This window comes from Daphnia carinata, chromosome 6, assembly GCF_022539665.2.
Source record: "Daphnia carinata strain CSIRO-1 chromosome 6, CSIRO_AGI_Dcar_HiC_V3, whole genome shotgun sequence".
In the NCBI taxonomy this organism is placed as follows: domain Eukaryota; kingdom Metazoa; phylum Arthropoda; class Branchiopoda; order Diplostraca; family Daphniidae; genus Daphnia; species Daphnia carinata.
This window is the reverse complement of record NC_081336.1, coordinates 7,172,948-7,194,406: the sequence shown is the minus strand read 5'-3', so window position 1 is coordinate 7,194,406 and position 21,459 is coordinate 7,172,948. Positions and strand designations below refer to the sequence as shown.

Below are 21,459 nucleotides of genomic sequence, written 5' to 3'. Positions count from 1 at the left end.
TACAACCGATTGTAGTCTGAGTTTCTTCAATGAACCACGGCATTTTTCATCGATAATATAACTGGAAGTTTGCTCTCCTTTTGTCGTCAAGCTATTCTTCTCGTTAATTCCCCTGTGAACAACGACCAGCGACGTTCGTTAAAGACCAACACAGACTTAAACATACGACTGATTTCGAGGAATTGTATTTAATCCTTATTTTTATAGTCTTCTTGGAACTGTGGCTATCGTTGAATATTTGATATAAAAAAGGAACGACCAAGGTAATCTGTTTCTTATTTAAAGCAAGGTGCGACAGAGCCACACATACTAGGAGTATTTTTATAGGGAAATGCCAATTACTATGTTTTAAGTGATGCTTGCTACTAAAACAAGTAAAAACATAATCGAGTTATTCAAACCGAAAGAAAATGTTTATCCTTTGAGTTCGATACTAGAAGGGAACATCAGGCAGCCATGAAAAAAAATCTTAACGCAGCACCAAAATACTGATACTTAAATTTGGTTGTGAACATCGCATTTTCGTGTTCAAACGTCTCAGATTAGGTTTCAATTCCTGTTATCATGTACTTCAGCTATTCTAAATTAATTTTTGAAGTGTAACAGTTTGAAGAAAAATAAAATAAATAAATAAAAGGGGGGAGTGGATAGGCAAATTTCATGGTGCAATTCATCTGTGATACTGGGAAAAAAGAACAATTAGTCCTGGAGAAGCAATGAAAATACATCCTTGAATAGAAAGTCATGTCTACTTGACGCCTTACTTTATTAATTCTAATATGTTAGAAGTCCAAATTTTTTACTGCAACCTCCTCAGAATATTGGATTTTCTTTTACTCAAAGGAATTTCACCGAGCTGGATTAAACTTTTGACACATCTGGTGCTAAAATGATCAAATGAGATTTTCCAAAGTCTGATTTGAATAGAATATGTTAGGTACATTATGAAAGTTTCATTCGAGCAAAACAGTTTGCTTATTTCGCCACATGCAGGCTGCTATTCGCATGGATTCTCAAACGTAAGCCGATAATCTACCAAATGTAAATACACAGGCATAATTTTCAGCCCTTTAAAATATGAGATGGATGCAAGATCATATGAGATTAGCGTTATCATAGCTGAAGTAGTTATAAACCATTTCCAGCAAAATAAGCTGGTATACCTGAAGAAAATTCAATCCAAGGAAAGGTTCTGACAGACGGGGGCAGCATTCAAAGTTTTAGGTCCCCGTATTCAAAAACATTCTGTAGCCCCCTCTAGCTCCTTGGCTGTTGCCATATTGTTTTTTTCCAAGCCAGCTAATTACATTCGAAAATTTAAGGTTTAATATTCTCGATTGAAAATCTGGCTGTATATTCAAGAAATGTTTGAACAATTAGTACTAATTTCTTCTCTAACTAAGTAATCAAACATGATAAGCGTCAGATAATTTAGAAACGGTTATTTGTTCTTTCCTGCCTTCAGTTTTCAATACGGTTAGCTTTAAAGAAAAAGCAAAATGAGAGTGTAACGTGAAAAAATGAAATATAAGATTATCAGAATTTTATCGTGCTCAAAAATTCATATTTGATGTCGAAAACGCCGAATAAAATGAATAACGAACTTGATTCACTGATAATAGGCAGTAATAGGTGAAGTCGACAGTCGACATGCAGTCGACATGTCAAACGGCAACACTGTGAAATACACACACCAGCACGAATCGTGCAGCGAATTCATTTCTTCTCGTTTTTAAATTATAAGACCTAGTTATCCTACGTAACAGGAAAATGGCCAAGCGTGCGGCAACCAGAGAATTGAATCACGACAACTGGGATGATGACGAAGAAGAAGAAGAGGCAGGTACCTTTAAACAAGCCTCTTCCGAGGCGCTTCAGGGACGGGTGATCAAACAAGCCCGGCGAAGAATTACAGGCAATGACGGAGAGGTAACTTATCATGCTTCCTGTTTTTTTCTTATACATACATGTTGTCAAATGCATAATTTTAAAGAATAATAGTCTATTAGTATGTACAAGTGGTCTGATAACAATCTAAATACTTTTTGTTTCCGTTTTGCCATTAGGCAAAGAAAGGATTCTCTGGGTTTGCTGGTTTTGGTGTGCGAGCAGGATCTGAATCGAATGCATTCACCAACTTTGCTGTTAAAGTTCCAAATTCTACTGAAACATTCAAAACAGGAAATGGAGAAAACAAACCAAGCTCCAACACAGATAATGAGGCAAAAGAGAAAGAATACCTCGCAAGCCTTAAAGTTTTGAATGAAACTGTCACGGCGTGGATTACAGATCATGTCAAGAAGAATCCATGTTGTGTGCTTACCCCCATCTTCCAAGATTATGAAAAGCATTTAAAAGATCTGGAGGCAAAAAGAACTTCAACAGCACCAGATGAAAGCCAAGCAGCTGACACCACCAAAACTACCTCTGCTTTCACTGCAGGCAAAATCAGTAATGAGAAACCTGATGACCATAAGTTCCAATTTGGCTCTAAATCAGCAGAAACTTCCAAACCAACTTTCAACTTTATGAGCAATGGAGCAACCCCAACAAAACCTCCTTCAACATTTTCATTTTCCAGTTCAACATCAGCAACTTCTTCAGCATCGAACTTTTCTTTCGGCATCGCCAAAAGTGACTCGGAAGCGACTACCACTTCGTCAACGTTCTCGTTCAAACCTACAACTGCTGCTTCAACCGCCAGTCCGCCGACTACGGCTCCTTTCTCCTTTTCCGCATCTAAACCTTCGGTAGCCGCGCCAGCATTTTCGTTCGGTTTTGCAAGGTAACTAAGGTGCTTTAAATTCCTGTCGTGATAAATTTAATTCGAGCTTCTTCCCTATTGCTAGTAATAAACCAACAACAGATCAGAAAAAGGATGCAGAAGATGAGAAGGGCGGTGACGAAGAAGACGACGAAGACGCTCCACCAAAGGTGGAAATTAAACAAGTACAAGAAGACGATGCCTTTTATTCCATTAGGTATGTGATACGAACAACACTACCAGAGCGTCTCGTACATTTATGGATTTGTAATTTGTTTTTACACTAACATTGTTTTAGGTGTAAATTATTCTACAAAAAGGACAACAATTATACGGAAAAGGGTGTGGGTACTCTACACTTGAAGAAAATCAAGGACGATAAAACGCAACTGGTGATCCGTGCCGACACTTCACTCGGCAATATCCTTCTGAACATCATTCTAAACCCACAACTAACAACTCAGCGTGTAGGCAAGAATAACGTCATGTTCGTTTGTATTCCTAACCCACCCATTGATCCAAAAACTCCTCCTGCTCCAACACCCATGCTTCTCCGTGTGAAAACGGACACAGAAGCCGATGAACTGTTGGCCAAATTGAACGAGGCAAAGAAGTAAATTATAGGTCAATCACAAAGAAATAGGTTTTTTTTTTTAGTTTGCTTGTGATTCCCTTTTCCATTATTTTATTCAATTATTTTTTTTACGATCTGTACAATAAACAATCCCTTTTGCGACGACCTTGATTTCTTTCATTGGAATTGAATACATGTAAGAATGTATAGCCTTCCTGGACGTTTTAATTTTTCTTTTGGTTTAGTTACAGAGAGTAGAACAGTCTCCAATCACGAAACTTGACGGAATGCTGTTTGTTGCATTCTGGTCCGACTGGAACAAAATATGTCCAATGTAAACCGTATGCCGACCGAGATATACAAAGACGCGGTCTGGTTTTAGCATTTAAAACAAGAATAACGGAGACGACATACGTCGTTCGTTGAATGAAATCCATCATGTAATGGTTTACTGCGATACTGTTTTCTTACTCAATACTTTTCTATACGGTATGTCGATCATCAGTCATTCAGACTTTCGAAAAAAAATAACAAATACGTTTCGGTTAAGCCCCTTTCACTTTGGCATTTTTTGTTTGTTACCGTGTCCTTGCTCCATAGTGGGTTGGTAGTAAAAAAAAATGTCCCTACAACCAATTACGCCATGCAAATATCGTTCGAACGACTGTCGATAGTGGGAAACCGTGTCATAACGAAACACGATGGAAGCCTGACCAAATCAAGGGTCACCTATTATTATTCCTGTGATTGTTTTAAATTTCAATATCGGTGATATTAGTGCAACGTTGATTAACGTTCATGTTTTGTTTCTATGACGAGGAGAGTTAATTAATATTATGTATTTCGAGACACGTACCTTCTGTGTTGTCCCGTTAGTTGGTCAGCAAATGTCAAAGGGTTAGACCATAGCAACGATAAGAATTGGGTGTTCAGATGACGTCCGTCTATGTTTATGAAATTTTTTTGGCAGTGCTAACTTTCATCTTGAGGAATATTAAATTAAAGGGCAGATTGCCCTGTTGACGTTTGGTAGCAATATCTTTGTCGTGACCCTTTCCAGAAGTCCGATAGCTTTCGGTGGCAGGACAACGCTCTGTATAATGATAGGTAATGTTCTTTATTAGGAATTATGTATGTCCATATTCAAAAGCAGTTATTGATAACTTTCGTCTACGGCATGACATCGTGGCTCTGGTTTCATGAATAAATTAGATAAGGTGCTCGAGGGCATTTTTGTAATGTTATCCCCAGTACCGAATAGAATAACGAAAAGCTATCTTGATAATTGACATAATCATGCATAGAAGTAAATGTCTGTGTTGAAAAGAAAAAACGCTAATGCAAACAGGGCTTTACGTTCAACTTGCAGATGAAAATGTTACCTACGCACAGAGATGGAATGTTAGAAACGTGATAGCTAAAAGGGGATTATCTCATCCAATTTCCCTAAAATTACTGTAGAAAATTGGCTTAGAATCGATTCGTTCAGATCGAGTGAACTAAAATTACCGTTCGTGCATTAATTTTTTTGTACGTTTTCTAAGTCGGCCAAGAAACCTGAACGCGGTCCCCATGTGTATGTCAAGTTTAGTCTGAGCCTCCCGCTGTTTACTGAACGGAATCATGCATGAACGACTGCGGAATAGTTGCAGATAGAGATAGTCATTAACCACAGAAGACACACGAGGGTACAAGGACACATTTTCCAATTTTTTTCTTTTCTAGTGATGACTAGCCCAATGACGAATCCACTCGAAACACATTGCCTAATTCGGTGTCTCTGTCCTATTTAACATCTGACACTAAATTTACCTGGTATCTAATCTTCTTTATCTTGGATTCGTGGAAGTCGATTCAATAATGTTTTTGGAATCGGCTGATAACAAGAGGCTTCAGGAACGCACGCATTGCCCGTAGTGAACTCCTAAGCTTCGAAAGTAATGGCATGTCGGCTAACAGGCAAGGCTAGCAAGCAACCAAGCGTCAGTCCAAATAAACCCGACGGTGCGGGCAGTCTACTCGGTGCCCGCCTCAGTGGATAAGTCCTCGGCAGTATGGTGTGAATATATTTTTTGTTACTCACACATCTACAGAGAGAATCAAGAAAACACAGGCCATTTTAATTGTGAGTATAAATTTACTATGTTTTCTACCTGTGGACTGGCTTTTCCTTTTCGTGTGACGAATCGTCAAATCCCTTTTGCGTAGTTTAGCACACAGACACGAAAACAAATGACAAGTTCGTGACGATTTTGTCAAGTTTTGAGAGTACGTATTGCGAGGTGACTCTGTTGCCGTCTTTGTGGCTCTTGACCGAACCGATAGACAAGAGAAGTGGGGGAGACAGAGTAATTATGGAGGGGGGAAAGTCACGCTCTGCTAGCTAGAAGATGGTCTGTGTGTACGACTGTACGCCCTGGGCTTTTCCGCCCACCTGCCACACCACTCAGAGTCGGTCAAGGGAGAAATATAAAAAATAACAGGGGAGGAAGTAAGGCCTATATGGCGAGTAATTAGTGTTCCCCTGCATTTGTTGTTGGTTACCGTTTCCTGTGAACCGGGTTGACAGCGAGCGCCAAGATGAAAGCGATTCTATGCTCGGTTAATTGAGCGTTACTTGTATGCTGTAATCCGGCCTGGGTTACACAAAAAAAAAAAAATGGGGGAGGAAAACGTGGAAGATTTCTCTTTGTGTGTGTGTGTGTGTACGTGTGCATTTTGTAATTCTTTTCTCAAAATGCCGAAACCCGGCAACTGCTGATCCAATTTGTTTGTTGAGAAGAGGCAAAGCTTTCCATAAATTTATGATATAACAAACAATACTAAGAAGTAAGATGAGGTTGGTCACAGTCGAAAGTTGTTTACAAAGATATATAGTTAAAAAAGAACATAAAAAGGAACAAGATGACTCTTCTCCCTCTTGGCTATTTCCAGTTTTCCAAGTCACGCGGTACTCCCCGAAAACAGTTAGAAAATATACAGCGAACGAACGAGCGGTGCTCCGTTCTGTGTTTGTTTTCACTTTCACTTTGCCTCGGTCTATCGGTTTACTTTGAACAGAAAAATATGAGCAAAAGGAGAGAGAAAAAACATTTAGAATATTTTGAAGAATGGGCTTTTCCATTCTTGTTTGGCTTTCATTTTGTCGTTGTCCATTAGTTTGTGAAGTTAACAATAGACAATCCATGTTGGTGCACAGCAGGTGAAAACACAGCCCTCTCGTTTTAAGCCTCCACTTTTTCTGTGTAAAAAGAGCCAGAGATAACTGAGGCAATTTTTTCGTTGTTGGTTTTCGTGTCTAAATTTAGTTCCAAGTTATTCATCCTCGTATACAGATAATAATGAACCACAGAAACGCATGTGTCCTTTTCATGGTTTTTTTTCTGCTTTTTCAATGAAAAGGGGAGAAAAACTGTAAGCCTAATTTTAGAGGTGAAGGGAAAAAAACAGTTGGTCAAGTGGCGGTAGTCGTTATCTTGATTTTTGGTTCCGTTTTCTCTTTTTCCTATTTTAGGATTCACCGCAGGAGACAACGAAGAAGTCAGGAAAACAATCGTCTGCATTTGCATACTAGATATGGATACAAATGACGATCGAGGAGCTGGTGAAGCTATGCTGAAGGGATCAGGTGCTCGAAGAATGGCCACCACATCTTCCGGATGGAGGAAGATCTTGATGTGTTGCTTGAAACCAGAAGAAGACGATGTTCAAGTATTGGATTATGAGCACTCGAGCTTAACTGAGGTTCCAGCTGTAATCTTTAGCCATGAAAGGACGTTAGAGGTACTCCGGCTCGACTGTAATCAAATTGCCGATTTGCCCCGACCGCTCTTTCACTGCCACGGACTCAAAGAGCTCTGGCTCTCTGATAATGAGATTTCCCAGTTGCCCCCCGCGTTGGCCTCTCTCATCCATCTGCAGGTAATTTATTTTGAAATTCTATTCACGTACTAATTGTGTCCTTTTTCGTAAACAAAAGGCCTAACTGAACTGATTCTCTGCGTCCTGCAGGTGTTGGATATTTCGAAAAATGCCCTGTCCGAAGTGCCCGATGCTATTAGCGGTCTGAAGGCGCTTATTACCCTGGACCTCAGCGTCAATCCGCTCGGTACGTCAACTGGTTACTATGCCCCACTTTCCCTTTAGTCGATTGAGATGGACTTGTCGTCATCGTTATACGTGGTTCTAACCTTATTTGGACAATAGGTAAGTTGCCGGAGGGTGCAACTAAATTACTCTCGCTTGAGTCGCTCAACCTCTCCGACACGTTCCTCGAATTCCTCCCGGCCAACTTTGGTCGTTTGACCAAATTGCGATTGCTTGAGCTAAGAGAAAACCAACTGGCCAGTTTACCTAAATCTATGGCCCGTTTGACTGCGTTGAAACGACTGGACATGGGGCAAAACGACTTGTGTGACCTGCCTGAAGTCGTCGGAAGTATTCCGTCCCTCACGGAATTGTGGGTGGACGGGAACAAGTTGGACGTGCTACCTGAATTTCTGGGTCATTTACAGGTTAGTCAACATCTGCTTTCTTTTTGATGTTTTTTTTTGATAAACTAAATTTTGTGGGACATCCTTGTTGACAGAATCTGGTTCATTTGGATGCATCTAGAAATTGTCTTCACGGCATCGCTCCAACCATCGGACTATGCAAGTAAGGATTGAAAACTTTCATCGTTGGCTTTTTCTGTATGGATTTTATTCTAAATAACCTGTTTTGCGATTTCAGATCGTTGACAGATTTATCCTTAACGTCCAACAACTTGGCAAATCTACCCGAAGAAATAGGCGATTTGACTCTGTTGACCGTACTACGCGTCGATGATAATCGCTTGACTTGCCTGCCAGATTCGCTTGGTCGTCTGTCACACCTGGAAGAATTGCAAGCCGGCCAGAATCGATTGTCAAAACTTCCCGCATCGATCGGCTTACTGCGCAAATTGGAAACCTTGATGTTGAACGAGAACCTGCTAGATGAATTACCAGTGGAACTGGGCTCGTGCCAGCGGCTGACCGTCTTGTCCCTTCGCAAAAACCGACTGGAACATTTGCCGCCAGAGTTGGGCCATCTTTCACGTCTACGTGTCATCAATCTTAGCTGCAATCGGCTACTCCATCTGCCCGTCTCGTTTCTCAAGTTGCCGTCGCTATCTGCTCTATGGCTTTCCGAGGCACAAACCAAACCGGTTGTGCCGCTTCAAACGGACATTGACTCCAGCACTGGTCACAAGGTTTTGACTTGTTTCCTTTTGCCACAGTCAGCAGATCCGGAGGCAGAAGAACAGACACCAGCAGATAAGGGCAGTCCCAATGTCGTGACTGCTCGTTCGCCCACTCATATCAAATTTGCTTTCGATGGAGAAGCCGATCCAAAAGCAGGTAAATTGATGAGGAACCCAACCCCATACCCGAAGGAGTTGAAGGCCTTGGCCAAACACGCCCAGCATATTCAACAACACCACCCGGTTTCTCCCACAGCCCGCAATAGCGTGGACCTACCTACCACTGGTACCACTTCGCCCAGCGAAACTAAAGGACAGTTGAAGAAACAGCCAGAGCCTCTTCCAGTTGCTGTCGTTCCTCCTCAGCCTGCTGCGCCTTCTACGACGATCACTGTCCATGTCGACCCGACAGTGACGATCATTTCCAAATCGCCAGACGAGCCCATCCCAGTCCAGAGCGAACCTAGCAATGCCCCGATACGACCGAAGCCAGAAATTGTGCTGGGAGCTCCGCAACCCCTTGCCACACCATCGAATGAATCACAGCCTGAAGTTCCTCCATTACTGCCTCCGGTTCATACATCCTTAACATTGGAACCCAAACGCAATGCACCTGTAGACCCGGTTCATACGTCCTTAACATTAGAACCCAAACGCAATGCGTCTGTAGACCCGGTTCATACGTCCTTAACATTGGAAGCCAAACGCAATGCATCTGTAGAAAACTTGGCCGATCCGGAAGTTGATCCGCCCAAGCCAAATGGCATTCCAGCAGCAGCCGAACATTCACCTAGATCTGCTGAAATCGAAATAAAAGAAGCTCGAGTGCTTCGACCGTTAATGTCTGCAGCAGATGGATTAGACAAGGTGAAGAACCCCACAGATGTTGTTGACCGGTCCAGTCAACCGGACTTGACGGCCGAAGTCAAGCAACAACCACCACCGTATCACGTTGCGGCTGTTTACTCGAAACGTGCAGCTGAGTTCAATCACGCGACTAGTTTGCCGCGCACACAGTCAACTGACAGTGGATTCACGGTTGAAGGGACTTCGGGTGAGAGGAGAGATAGCAGCCCCAGCCGTGACAGCGGACGCGGACCTTCTATTGAACCGCTTGAAGACAATGCGCAGCCATCTGGAAGCCCAGGGCCTGCACAATCTGTCGTGGCTGCTAAACGTCCCGTTGATTTGCCCTTGAATGGCAGCTTGGCAGACAGGGAGAAAATGACACCGCTTGCTTTAAAGAGAGCCACCTACATCATCGATAATAGCCTGAGTCCCAACGATGGCACCGAAGCAGTAGAAGAAACGGGAGACCTTCAATCAGTGGCGGCATTGAGACAAGCAGCCCGCGAAGTGTTCCTGTCCGCTTCCCCAAAGGAAAGTCCGCTTCCAGCACACAAGCAGACCTCCTGGGATGTTCCACTTTCCGTCCACACTACAAATGGGTCCTCCAACACTCTAAGTGCCGCTAACGTTGTTGGACTCCCACCTGCCGGCAACTCGTCTGAGAATGGCGGCCAACAACCACCGGCCAAAATTCAAGGACGACTTCCGCCGCCAAAGTATCACGTCACTAGTAATGGATTCCGTGATACATCGGCTGAATTGAAATCTCCTCCGCCTGCCAGTGCCTCCTCTCGCATTCCTCTGGCATCGCACAACCGGCTTCCTAGCGGACTTCCGCGTCAGTTATCCAACTTGTCAAATAGCTCGCTACTTGATGGGCCAATTGTAAATAAACCTGCACCTCTCTTGCCACCGAAGAAGCGGGATTCTCCACCGCCTCCGACTCTTCAACCCAAATTGTCCACTTCTCGGATTCCTCCGCCGCAAGTGCACACGCCCGTTCTTGCTTCTCCGCTAACGCCCCTATCGTTGAAGACCAATTTTTCGCCCTTGCCAGTCCATAATGCCAGATTGGTCACACCAACGACGACACCGCTAACGCCAACAACCAATAACAACGATTTCGAATCTAATCAAAGCAATAAAATCACGCCGTCTCAGCCTTTGACTACGCGCATTCCTTTGCCAAAGTACTCGGCGTCTGATATCAGTAAAACTGGAGTCTCACCCGGATCTCGAATTCCGACACGGTTACCTACACCGACAACGTCGATTCCATCAATTTCCAAAAGCAAATTGTCAGCGGACTTGACAGGCAGTCCGTCTCTAGCGTCTTACACATCACGTATTCAATAAGCCATCTGACAATGGGCAGCTAAAATGGAGAATGTGAGTCAGTAAAGCGAAAGAAACATGAAAAGAGGTTGTAAGCATTTATTATATTTTTTCTTTTGTTTCAAAACTCAATTTTCTGCAATAGTTATGTACAGTCGATTATTTGAATGGAGTTTTGTTCGTATTCAAATTTATGCTGGAGTTTTTTTTCTTTCTTTTATTATAATTTTTATCCCCTCGCGTATTACGTGCCCTTATATTCGTGTTGATTATCTCATAAGATCTTCTCCATCCGAACTTTTTCACAAAAAAATGCAATTGACTTTCAGAAGTAAAACAAAACAACAAAAATCGTATTTGGATCATTCAAGTGACCTGCCAAAATTTGCCTTTTCGTCTATCTCAAACTTCTTTTTTATATATGGTCATCTTAACTTGTGTTTAAGTGATTTTGCAAACCAACGAAATATCTTAATTTCGCCAGCGTGACAGAGGAACCTTTATCATTTCCCCCCTATTGTCTTTCTAGTTAGAGTTGTATAATATCATAACGTTTATGGACTTTCTTGGGTTTTTCATAATTTTATGCCAGTGACAATATACCTGTGTGAGGCAAGAGTATTTTTTTTATCGCAAAAGAAGATTTGAATACACTCTTCGAATACTGAAAGATTTCCATTTCAGTTCCATTCAGGTAATCTAATGCATTATTCCATTCTTGGTAACTTTAATAATAATCATGATCTGTGCAGAAACAAGGATTTATAGAGCGTGATAAATAGCACTCCACCCGTCGTCTGCTCGCATGCAGCCACTTGCGTGACAAGGTTTTCGGTTGAAAGTCCCCATAAAGAAATTTCTTAACTGATTTTTATTCACACAAAAAAAAACCAATTTAAGGACGAAAGTGATTTCTGCTTTCTATCCGATAACATCATTTAATATGGTTGCCTAAATATGGGTTGCTTATTTTCAAGCATGGCTGACACTGCATGGCAAAGATCGTTCACATGGCCGTTTCAAGAAACTACGACTTGCTAATGGTTGAATTTCGACGTCGTGACCAGTTGGAAAGTAACAAACCGCAAGCAAAATGAAACTAACTTTTTTCACAATCTGTGTCATGGAGTGTAACAAGGCTATTCACCATGTGATGGTTACATTATTAATTTTGGTTTACATTACCTAACACTTGGTGAAAAGCTTGGTGGCTATGGCAATTATTTAGTTATCTAAACCGAATTACACGATAAATTCCCCAGCTTTTTTATTGCTATTTGCTATTTTCCTATGTTTCTAACTCTTTGCCATACCTATCGGACCCAGCCATCTAGCGGCTGACGAAACCAACGGCGCAGACTACAGAGATCAGTGTATCTTGTCCAATATAGTAGACCGTAGCGCACCAGTGTCACTCAAATCAAACACAGTTTAGTAGACTGTAGCGCAACAATGGCATAAAGAAAAATGAAATTTTTTGAAAAATTGGTTAAAATATTTCAGAGAACTAAAAAACTGTATTTAATAATTTTACAGGCTTAGATGAATGTATAATTATGGTTTCATTGAACCTATTGCACAAGCCACTGGAAGAATAGCAGACTCCTTCGATGTTCAATTGGTATGTTTTATGAAAAGCCATATATTTATATTAAGTTGATTTTTGATAACATCTGTTTGCAGGCTAGACATTGTTTTGATAGCATATATTGTAAACAGACTGAAAAGCTGTGACAGCAGAAAACAGTTCTCGAACAAAAAAAGTAAATAAGATTTGCAGGTTAATAATGAAAGAAATCAGTTAGTATACTTTCAATTCGACATTTGCAGGCTTCAAGATGTTGGCAAAGATTTCCATAACAGTAAATAGAGCAGGAAAGTACTATTCTACAATACCTGGCAGAACCACTAACTTTGTCTCACATCGATCAGCTATTGCTACTGGTGTGAATACCCTAACTGCCACACAGATTCTTGTTTTGCATGATCTCGCATGAAAAGTAGAGTGTGGTGGAAGTCAGTAGCTGCTTGTGCTTTTTATCTGTCTGAAGCTTTAGTTTGAAATATATCTATCCCATGTCAATTGATCTGATAATTTGCCATGAATCCATTTCATCATTCAGCTCAGTAGATTTAACTGGTCTGTTATATTAAGTAGTGATCTTTGTATCCTAATTGGAGCCCCTCCTTATTTTTATTTCTGCTTATTGGAGTTGGAATTAGAAGAGCAATCGATGGGCGCCAAGATGGGAAAGTCATCATCTACGATTATCCGTTCGCAACGAAATGCATCCACATCCTGCAATGGTAACTTCACATTGAAGAAAATATGAAGAGAATAGTCAATACAAAACAATCGTGAAAAAATCTGTAATTTCATCTTCACAACTGTGAACAGGTTGTACTTTCTTGGTTTCAATGTAACATCAAACTTTATGAGCACAGAACCCCAACTATGATCCACAGTTAAAAGTGGAAAATCATATGAAGTCCTTATTCAATCCATATTAAATCCAAGGATCCAGGCTTACATGGCAGACTAATGAGTTTCTCTGAAAAAAGGAATCATGTTTTAATGATCCTCACATAGCTTGAGGCCTTGTGGTAATGTGAGTGTGCATGTGTCAATGCAGTTGATAAATTCTGGATTTATTTTGCAAAAATAATTCATTCCAGCTCTAATTTTGTAGGAATTACGAATGTTCGATTCATTTTGCTGATTTGTCTGCTTCGTATTAGGAGTTATCCAATATTTCCAAAACCCTTCGGAAAATTTGCATAGAAAGAAACTTAATTTTATAATCAAGTCAATCATTCACTGTAAGTGTACATAAATATTCCAGGATGCCTATTTTATAAGGTTTTAACAATCCTTGTTACGGATTCAAACCAATAGAATTGAACGCTGACGTCGTCTGTCATGGACGCCATTAGCTATGTAAACAGGAAATTACGCACCATTTGCAGAAAACACCTAAACTAAAAAACAGGTTGTTTTTGAAAGTTTTGCCATTGTTTTGTGCATCTACATAAGCAAGTAAGTAATATATGACCATATTCTTATCCAGACATTATTTTTTTGCTCTATTGTGAGCCCCAGGAAGGTTGAAGCCTGTGTGAGTCAACAAATGATGCTAAGTTGAACTCAGATAGCAAACAACCAATGTTCAGATTGTGCTTCGGTAAAAGTAATCTTCTGCATTAAGCTTTTTCACTTAAAAATGAATTCAAAATCTGAATTGACTATCTCTCCGTTCTTCTTCAGAGCATAGAAGAAAGATTGGTTGATTTAATGCTAGAGTAACTACTATGCAACGAATCTCTCACATATAATCATGTAATGACTCAAAAGGTCTGTCTGGACTATTTCAAGCTCAGGTGCACCAGTTGAGCTATTAGTGTTTAAGATGTCTGTTGTTTTCATCTATAGCTAGGAAACTAAATGGTTTATTAACCTTTGTCACTTTCATATTAAATTTTGTGACTCCTAATGTACTAGATATTTCCTTGTTTGAACTTCTTGTATCTTCTTTCAACTAACAAAGCTTTTTGACAACTATTTGTGACAAACTCTTGATGAAGGGAGATTGAAGATATGGAACTTTTGATTTCCGTTTGGGAAAAAATTTATTTTAAATGTAAGGCTGTTTTACAAATGTAGCATTCCATGCCTTCAGTTAGTTTCATCATTATGCACCCAGTAATCCTAGAAAACTACTCAATCTAGTTTTTGTTTTTTAACTTGTATCATTTAATATCCCAGTTAACATAATCATACTTTGATCTCGTTTTTGATAAATTCTTACATTGTTATTTTATCTGCTTTCTTAACATCTGTTAGATACGGTACAAAAGAGAAAGTCCTCATAGTCGCCTCGTAGTCGTCTTTGCCGTCGCCATCGTCCCTTGGCCATCGGCTCGTCTTCGCCTTGGCCATCGGCTCGTCTTCGCCTTGGCCATCGGCTCGTCTTCGCCTTGGCCATCGGCTCGTCTTCGCCTTGGCCATCGCCTCGTCTTCGCCTTGGCCATCGCCTCGTCTTCGCCTTGGCCATCGCCTCGTCTTCGCCTTGGCCATCGCCTCGTCTTCGCCTTGGCCATCGCCTCGTCTTCGCCTTGGCCATCGCCTCGTCTTCGCCTTGGCCATCGCCTCGTCTTCGCCTTGGCCATCGCCTTGGCCATCGCCTCGTCTTCGCCTTGGCCATCGCCTTGGCCATCGCCTCGTCTTCGCCTTGGCCATCGCCTTGGCCATCGCCTCGTCTTCGCCTTGGCCATCGCCTCGTCTTCGCCTTGGCCTTGGCCATCGCCTCGTCTTCGCCTTGGCCATCGCCATCGCTCGTCTTCTTTCGCCTTGGCCATCGCTCGCTCGTCATTCGCCGCATTTGCCATCGGCTCGTCTTCGCCTTGGCCATCGGCTCGTCTTCGCCTTGGCCATCGGCTCGTCTTCGCCTTGGCCATCTTGGCCATCGCTCGTCTTCGCCTTGGCCATCGCCTCGTCTTCGCCTTGGCCATCGCCTCGTCTTCGCCTTGGCCATCGCCTCGTCTTCGCCTTGGCCATCGCCTTGGCCATCGCCTCGTCTTCGCCTTCGCCTTCGCCTTGGCCATCACCTCATCGCCGTCTTCGCCTTCGCCTTGGCCATCGCCTTCTTCGCCATCGTCTCATCGCCGTCCTGGCCATCGCCTGATCGCCTTCTTCGCCATCGCCTGATCGCCGTCCTCGCCATCGCCGTCCTCGCCATCGCCGTCCTCGCCATCGCCGTCCTCGCCATTGCCTGATCGCCGTCCGCGCCAGCGCCTCATCGCCGTCTACGACTTCGCCATCGTCTCATCGCTGTCTACGCCTTCGCCTACGCCATCGTCTAATCGCTGTCTACGCCTTCGCCTACGCCATCGTCTAATCGCTGTCTACGCCTTCGCCTACGCCATCGTCTAATCGCTGTCTACGCCTTCGCCTACGCCATCGTCTAATCGCCGCCTTCGCCTTTCACCATGGTATTGTTTGGATTTGCATTGTAGTGTGTATAAGTTAACCCATTGGCTGCCACCCCGTTTGCGTCCCATTTTTTTTGTAGCTTTAGGGACCGATGGCGCTGTTCTGCCTCATGGTTTCTATACCATGGGGTGGGACAGTCGCCAATGCGCCTAAAGGCACAAGGCCTTGTGTCTTTAGGCGCATAGTAGGCAATGCACCAGCAGGGCCTCTCTTTGTCGGCACGGTAATAGTTTACCTGGGGTGTGCATTCCCGGAAGGGTTTCTATCGCCGTGCCAGCCGGACTTGTCTGCGGACAAGTCCCACCTGGTGGCGATCCTTATGACGCCACGCGTAGTTACTGTAGTTTAAGCAACCTACGGGTTGCAGGCCTGGCAGCCAATGGGTTAATTTAGTTAAGTGTATGTATGAATGTGTATTTGTATGTATGTATATATTTGTACATTGTTATATATGTAAAATAGTGGTGGAATTGTTGGGTGGAGGAGGGACAATAAAACAATTCATTCCAATATACTTTTTCCTGTGTATTTTATTTAACATTAATTGACTATACAAATTATCAAAAACTTGGAATACTCGTTCCACCACCTATAACCACAACAAGCCATCTGTCGACGAAGACTTTGTTTCAACACACCTTTTCACTATCGGACAGACGCATACACTTTTTTACTAAAGAGAAAACAAGAGTCTTAAGAATTTTTACATTGAATTTCTCTTTCTTTTTCCATCTACTGTCAAACACAATTACTGTGTAAAGACTAAAAAAAACAGCTTTGCAAGGCTGAAATTAAACCAATTTCAGCTTTAACTTTCCTTGATATGTTGCAAGGAGGTAAGAATTCACTTAACACCAAATTATACCAAACATACTTTATTTACACTGAAACCATAACACAGGATTCCCTTTGGTCACAGAAGGATGTCACAGCCATCTCAGCATTTTTGACATATTTCATAGAACTGCAAGTACACTGACAAAACTTATTTTTGTTGATGATCAACAACGAAACCCTTATCAAGACCTGAAAGAATCATGACAATTAGACTGGAAATATCTTGCAAAGTAAAACCAAATTATCTAAAGAAAACCTTTGGCAGCAAAATTAGGTGCCTTTCACATAGCAATACAAAATGCTGGTACTTACACCAAAATTGAATTATGCTTTTTTAAATAATTGTCATAAAATGGTATGATTCTTTCGTATCAAGCTTTAGCCGTAATACCTAAGAACTTTGTAAGAATTTGTTTTGCTATGTTAATCTATCATAAAGTAGAAAAGGGAAAGTCTACGATAAAACTATACCTCAAAATACTTGAAATGTGAAGAGAACGAACGGAACCTCCATTGCAACCATCACCCTCGTCGATGCCTGGTAAAATAAAACAGGTGACATCCATAAAATTCACTAACAGTTGACAAATTCACCCTCTAGATGTCTAAAAATAGTTAATGATTTCTTCGTTAGATGCCTTAACAACAATGCAGTTCATTCTTTTCCGTTAGATGTCTTACAATGAATCGTGACGATCAATTAGCGAAAACTTTACAGAGTGATTGCTTTCTTTATAAAGTATTTGTTACCCAAATTGGACTTATTTGGCTAGCAGATAAGATTTACATACTGGACAGAAATGATACATGCTTCTCCAGGTAATTTTTCCAAGTGTGTCATGATGCCTCTTTCATATTAAATTTTAGCCATAATACTTACTTAATAAAACTTCGCATGGTTTTCGGTCACGGTGATAACGAAATAATCTGTGATAAAACATCTCAATTACACGATATTAACAGAGAAATTGGTATAAGACGAATGGTCATTATAGCTACCATTTTCGGTCGAGGCCAAACAGCGGACATTCCATGTCTTTGCTACGCAGTTGGTAATTTTTCTCGTAGATATAGTCTCTGTAATATGGTGGCCATATTGAGGCCGTAGATACAGCCTCAGGTTTCGACGGATAGTAGGCTACTACGACGCATTGGTAGTGTAGCTTGGTGACGCATACATTAAGTGCGGTAAACCTTAGTTTCCGTATAATAACTTTGTAGCCAATTAGTATTTTGAAGCTTTGGCGTAGTAGACTAGAGTAGCATACGTGGTAATGTTGTTTTCAGTTGCGTCCTGGTGTATTTAGGGGATGCACATTTGGGTTGTCGCAATGCTCCGGCTCTAACCTTCGTGGGAAAGTATGTGAGGGCAGTGTACATCGTGATGTAATAGGGCACAGATGTGGTACAAGTGTTCAGAGGTAGACGAGCCCATCGGTACGGTCGGGGTCGTTGCAGCCATCAACCAGATAATAGCCAACAGCAGCTTGATACTGTAGTGTGCTATTACAAGACATTCGGCAAAAAAAAAAAAAAAAAATGTTTGCCTATTTTTTAGATAGCCGTATACAACCAAGAACACGCTACTAATTCCCCAATATAATCAACTTCAACTGTTTGTAGATACCATAATTGATCGGCACAAACTTGCAGTCAGTTGAAATTAATGTGATATATAGACCCAACTGGAAAATACATTATAGTTACCCATACCTGAAAGATACACAAAGTAAAACGCAGATGATGGGAAACATTAAGCTATTCGTCACCTCTGTTCTGGCAATCTCCTAAAATTTCTCCTTGAATGGTTATGTTGAAATTAATCTTTTTGCATTGAGTTGGTGAATATTCAACTATTCTTCTGAGAAATAATTTTGTGTAGTGTGCTGACTTTTTTGTTTCTTATTCTGTCATTATGTGAAGCTTTATCAAGCTTACGGATATACTCATCATAGAACTAGTTAAAGATAACTGAAGATACACTTACGCCAATTCCACTTATAAAAAAGTTCCTGCTTTGTTAAAACAAAAGAGGAAATACTGACCTCCACTATTCTGTAATGGGATAATCAAAGTGCACTATCGATTAGTGACCAAACATGGCAGCTTTAGATGGACATTCACTTTGATGCTCTTTGGTGCAATCCTAAATATGAACACCTAAATGTGAAAAATGTTAACTTTAACTATTACATAATTAAGAAATCTGACAGTACATGACAAATTTACCTTTCAAATGTTAAAACCAATTTATTCCTAAATATTTCAACTGCAAGCAATATGTGTGGTCCAAAAAGTGTTATTTGACTTGACAAAAGGATTCCAAAGCATTTTAATTCCAGACAATACATATCATAAATCATAAAAAACTACCAAATGACCAATGGTCAATTCACTATAGTTTCTCAAAAACCTTTTCATGCTTGATTTTTGTTTTTACAATCTTTTGTCAAAATTTCTCACATTATGAGGTTGATGCTACCTCCTTCTGCTCTTCCATCGTGTTGCACCTTTACCTCTAAAATGTTGCAACTCGACGCAGAGTTGCAAAATTAAAAAAATCTGCCGGCCTGCCTGCCAAAAAAAATGGGATGAAAATTAAATATGGGAGTTCAGAGGAGATAGGAAGAAAGTGGAAAATTAAAGAAATCGTTTAGTTATCTGTTATTTGATGATAAACTTTTGCTAAAATTTAAAGTTTCTTCTACGCTTCATTTTCTAAATTTTTTTTTCTCTGGATAATTCATGAAAAATACTTAAAATTGCACACTGGCAGGACAACCGATCAGCTCTTCTGCTTTCACCCTGCGAAAAGCGGCAGTTAGCAGAACTACGTCCGATTTTAAGCATGTTTCGTTAACTAACTATATGGAGAATCTGCATAAATAGGATCGTAGCAATTAGCAAAAGCTAGTAGATTGATGATACAGGTGTGATACAGGATGAGTGAATGTTAACAAATGAGTAGGAGACAAAAAATGGCACTAAATAATTGCCATATTTCTCTGGTTATTTGTTTCTGCATGTCGCTGAACATATGAAAAAGAACATGATTAGTTTTTTTTTTAGAAATACAGGATAACTTTTTTTGTAAATCTATTACAACGTACGTAATAAATAAATAATTAACCACAAATAATAGAACCTAGCCGGTTCCGCAGTTCCAAGAAAAAAAGAAGTATAAAAATTCACAGATAATCAAAAAGACATAGAAAAACCATTAGATCCAAATCATAATATCAATGACTTATAGAGAAAAATTGGCAACAAACTTGGAAAACATCTTGCATACTCTTTTGAGAATTTGAATGGAAGTATTCATCTTGGCTTGGAATGACATCTTACTACAGAAGACGGCGAATTCTTTTTAGAATTCGTCATGGAAATTGGTTTCCGTGTCAATTACTTTACTAGCCAAAAAAATATCGGCTGAGGCAAGTATCTCGTTCATAGATAACTGTTGATCTTTGTTTGTATCAGAGATCTGGATAAGAGATTCTGCCTCCAAATGGGCATGGCGAGGATTTCTGGGATCTAAATAAGACTGACACAAAAAGAAACATTGTTATTATATTTTCCTTTAACAATGAACTATTTATCAACGACTTACCAATATTTCACGTTTGTCTAATTTTCCGTCTCTATTACGATCAATAAAATTGTTAAACTCTTCTTGCCTTTTTTTGTCACTATATCGTACAAGTAAACTTTCAGCTGGTATTAATGAGTACTCTTCCCACGTTAAGGTTTCATCAGCATCTTTATCTGGAATGTGATCACTGATCAGCACCTTGCATTCTCAATGAGGGCATTTATGGAATAATATCGATTCGGCACTCACCATATTCACCAAGTAAATCATCAGCTTTGCCTAATAAAGTAGTATGGCTGGACTCCGGATGTCGGAAACTTAGAAACTCATCTTTAAAACAGATTTTGAAAAATTGTAGTGAAATAAAGTTTCAATTAAAGTCTACTCAACATAATTGAACAATATTATAGCTATGCTCAACAGTTAATTCATTTACCTAAGTTTAAAAAGTCTGGATCAGTTTTAGCAGCTTCTGACCATGCAGCTTTATCCCATGAAATTTTTTCTAATAACATTTATGTTCAAATTTAGAAGTACCCACCAGCATGATTGGACAAATATTTTGAGCTAAGTAACCACTGAACATACCTTTTATGGACCGTTCCAACTCTGGATGCATCTCATCATGATCTCCTGGTTTGGTATCATTATTTCCATTCTTTTTAAGAAACCAAGAGTGGTACTCAGTCCACGATACATGACCATTTCTTGGGTTCATGTCAATTGCAGTAAAAAGAAAAATGTTTTCTCTAAGAGCTCCTTGAAGGTGCTCTTTGACTTTTGAAATTATCCAGTTCCGTAATTCATCAATACTGACATATGCATCACCATTTGTATCAAGCCTACAAAGGAAAGGTAAGAAAGGCACTATTAAACTTCACATGTTCCAATGCTTTTTACTAAATTCTTACAGAGGATAAATCATTTGCAGTTTTTTTATTTGTTCCTCATCAACAGGAGCTCGTTTTAAAGGTGTGGATACTGCTGAAGAATCTTTGCTCTGTGAGAGAGGTACTGGCCAACTCAGTTCGACTGCTGACGTGGATCTTGTTTGTGTCGAAGACGAATATTTGGATACTTCAAGTCTAGAAGAGGAGGATAGACGAAAGACTGTCACAATTGCCGAAAAAACAACAAAGGCTAAAACAATCCCGACAAAACATTTTCTTTTTATAAGTCTAGTCCATGAGTAACTTCGCATTTTGGGATAGAGTAAAGCGATGCTGAAGTCAATACAAATGTTTTGATGCAAGTCGCCATCTAGCAGTCGGAAGCTAACTTCAGGTGAGAGAAG

The 21,459-nt window shown here is 40.6% G+C and overlaps 3 protein-coding genes and 2 long non-coding RNA genes across 5 annotated transcripts; 3 read left to right on the top strand and 2 right to left on the bottom strand.

Annotated features, from left to right (window-relative positions):
* Positions 1-1,653: 1,653 nt before the first annotated feature.
* On the top strand, positions 1,654-3,552 carry LOC130702139 (nuclear pore complex protein Nup50-like). The gene is made up of 4 exons (XM_057523801.2): positions 1,654-1,929; positions 2,067-2,785; positions 2,850-2,981; positions 3,063-3,552. Exons 1-4 carry the CDS (start codon positions 1,771-1,773, stop codon positions 3,379-3,381), a joined length of 1,329 nt encoding a protein of 442 aa, XP_057379784.1. The 5' UTR covers positions 1,654-1,770; the 3' UTR covers positions 3,382-3,552.
* A 20-nt stretch (positions 3,553-3,572) lies between these two features.
* Positions 3,573-5,244, bottom strand: LOC132088113 (uncharacterized). Its single transcript, XR_009421342.1, has 2 exons — positions 5,151-5,244; positions 3,573-4,431 (listed from the first exon to the last, which is right to left on the bottom strand). It is a non-coding gene; the product is annotated as an uncharacterized LOC132088113 (long non-coding RNA).
* A 70-nt stretch (positions 5,245-5,314) lies between these two features.
* On the top strand, positions 5,315-11,416 carry LOC130702134 (leucine-rich repeat-containing protein 7-like). Its single transcript, XM_057523793.2, has 6 exons — positions 5,315-5,463; positions 6,853-7,259; positions 7,350-7,446; positions 7,545-7,852; positions 7,927-7,994; positions 8,070-11,416. The coding sequence occupies exons 2-6, from the start codon at positions 6,915-6,917 to the stop codon at positions 10,765-10,767; spliced, it is 3,516 nt and encodes a 1,171-aa protein (XP_057379776.1). The 5' UTR covers positions 5,315-5,463; positions 6,853-6,914; the 3' UTR covers positions 10,768-11,416.
* A 51-nt stretch (positions 11,417-11,467) lies between these two features.
* LOC130702157 (uncharacterized) lies at positions 11,468-13,094 on the top strand. The gene is made up of 3 exons (XR_009004251.2): positions 11,468-12,367; positions 12,430-12,509; positions 12,577-13,094. It is a non-coding gene; the product is annotated as an uncharacterized LOC130702157 (long non-coding RNA).
* A 6,562-nt stretch (positions 13,095-19,656) lies between these two features.
* Positions 19,657-21,422, bottom strand: LOC130702142 (45 kDa calcium-binding protein-like). Its single transcript, XM_057523803.2, has 6 exons — positions 21,077-21,422; positions 20,754-21,007; positions 20,602-20,670; positions 20,415-20,495; positions 20,184-20,338; positions 19,657-20,117 (listed from the first exon to the last, which is right to left on the bottom strand). Exons 1-6 carry the CDS (start codon positions 21,364-21,366, stop codon positions 19,941-19,943), a joined length of 1,026 nt encoding a protein of 341 aa, XP_057379786.1. The 5' UTR covers positions 21,367-21,422; the 3' UTR covers positions 19,657-19,940.
* Between the last annotated feature and the right edge of the window lie 37 nt (positions 21,423-21,459).

Coding starts and splice junctions, on each gene's coding strand:
- LOC130702134 (XM_057523793.2), top strand. CDS start 6,915: ATGGATACAAATGACGATCGAGGAGCTGGTGAAGCTATGCTGAAGGGA. Junction 7,260..7,349: donor CCTCTCTCATCCATCTGCAG/GTAATTTATTTT, acceptor TGCGTCCTGCAG/GTGTTGGATATTTCGAAAAA. Junction 7,995..8,069: donor CCAACCATCGGACTATGCAA/GTAAGGATTGAA, acceptor TTGCGATTTCAG/ATCGTTGACAGATTTATCCT.
- LOC130702139 (XM_057523801.2), top strand. CDS start 1,771: ATGGCCAAGCGTGCGGCAACCAGAGAATTGAATCACGACAACTGGGAT. Junction 1,930..2,066: donor TTACAGGCAATGACGGAGAG/GTAACTTATCAT, acceptor TTTTGCCATTAG/GCAAAGAAAGGATTCTCTGG. Junction 2,786..2,849: donor TTTTCGTTCGGTTTTGCAAG/GTAACTAAGGTG, acceptor CCCTATTGCTAG/TAATAAACCAACAACAGATC.
- LOC130702142 (XM_057523803.2), bottom strand. CDS start 21,366: ATGCGAAGTTACTCATGGACTAGACTTATAAAAAGAAAATGTTTTGTC. Junction 20,496..20,601: donor TCCAGACTTTTTAAACTTAG/GTAAATGAATTA, acceptor TCTGTTTTAAAG/ATGAGTTTCTAAGTTTCCGA. Junction 20,118..20,183: donor TAGACAAACGTGAAATATTG/GTAAGTCGTTGA, acceptor TTTTTGTGTCAG/TCTTATTTAGATCCCAGAAA.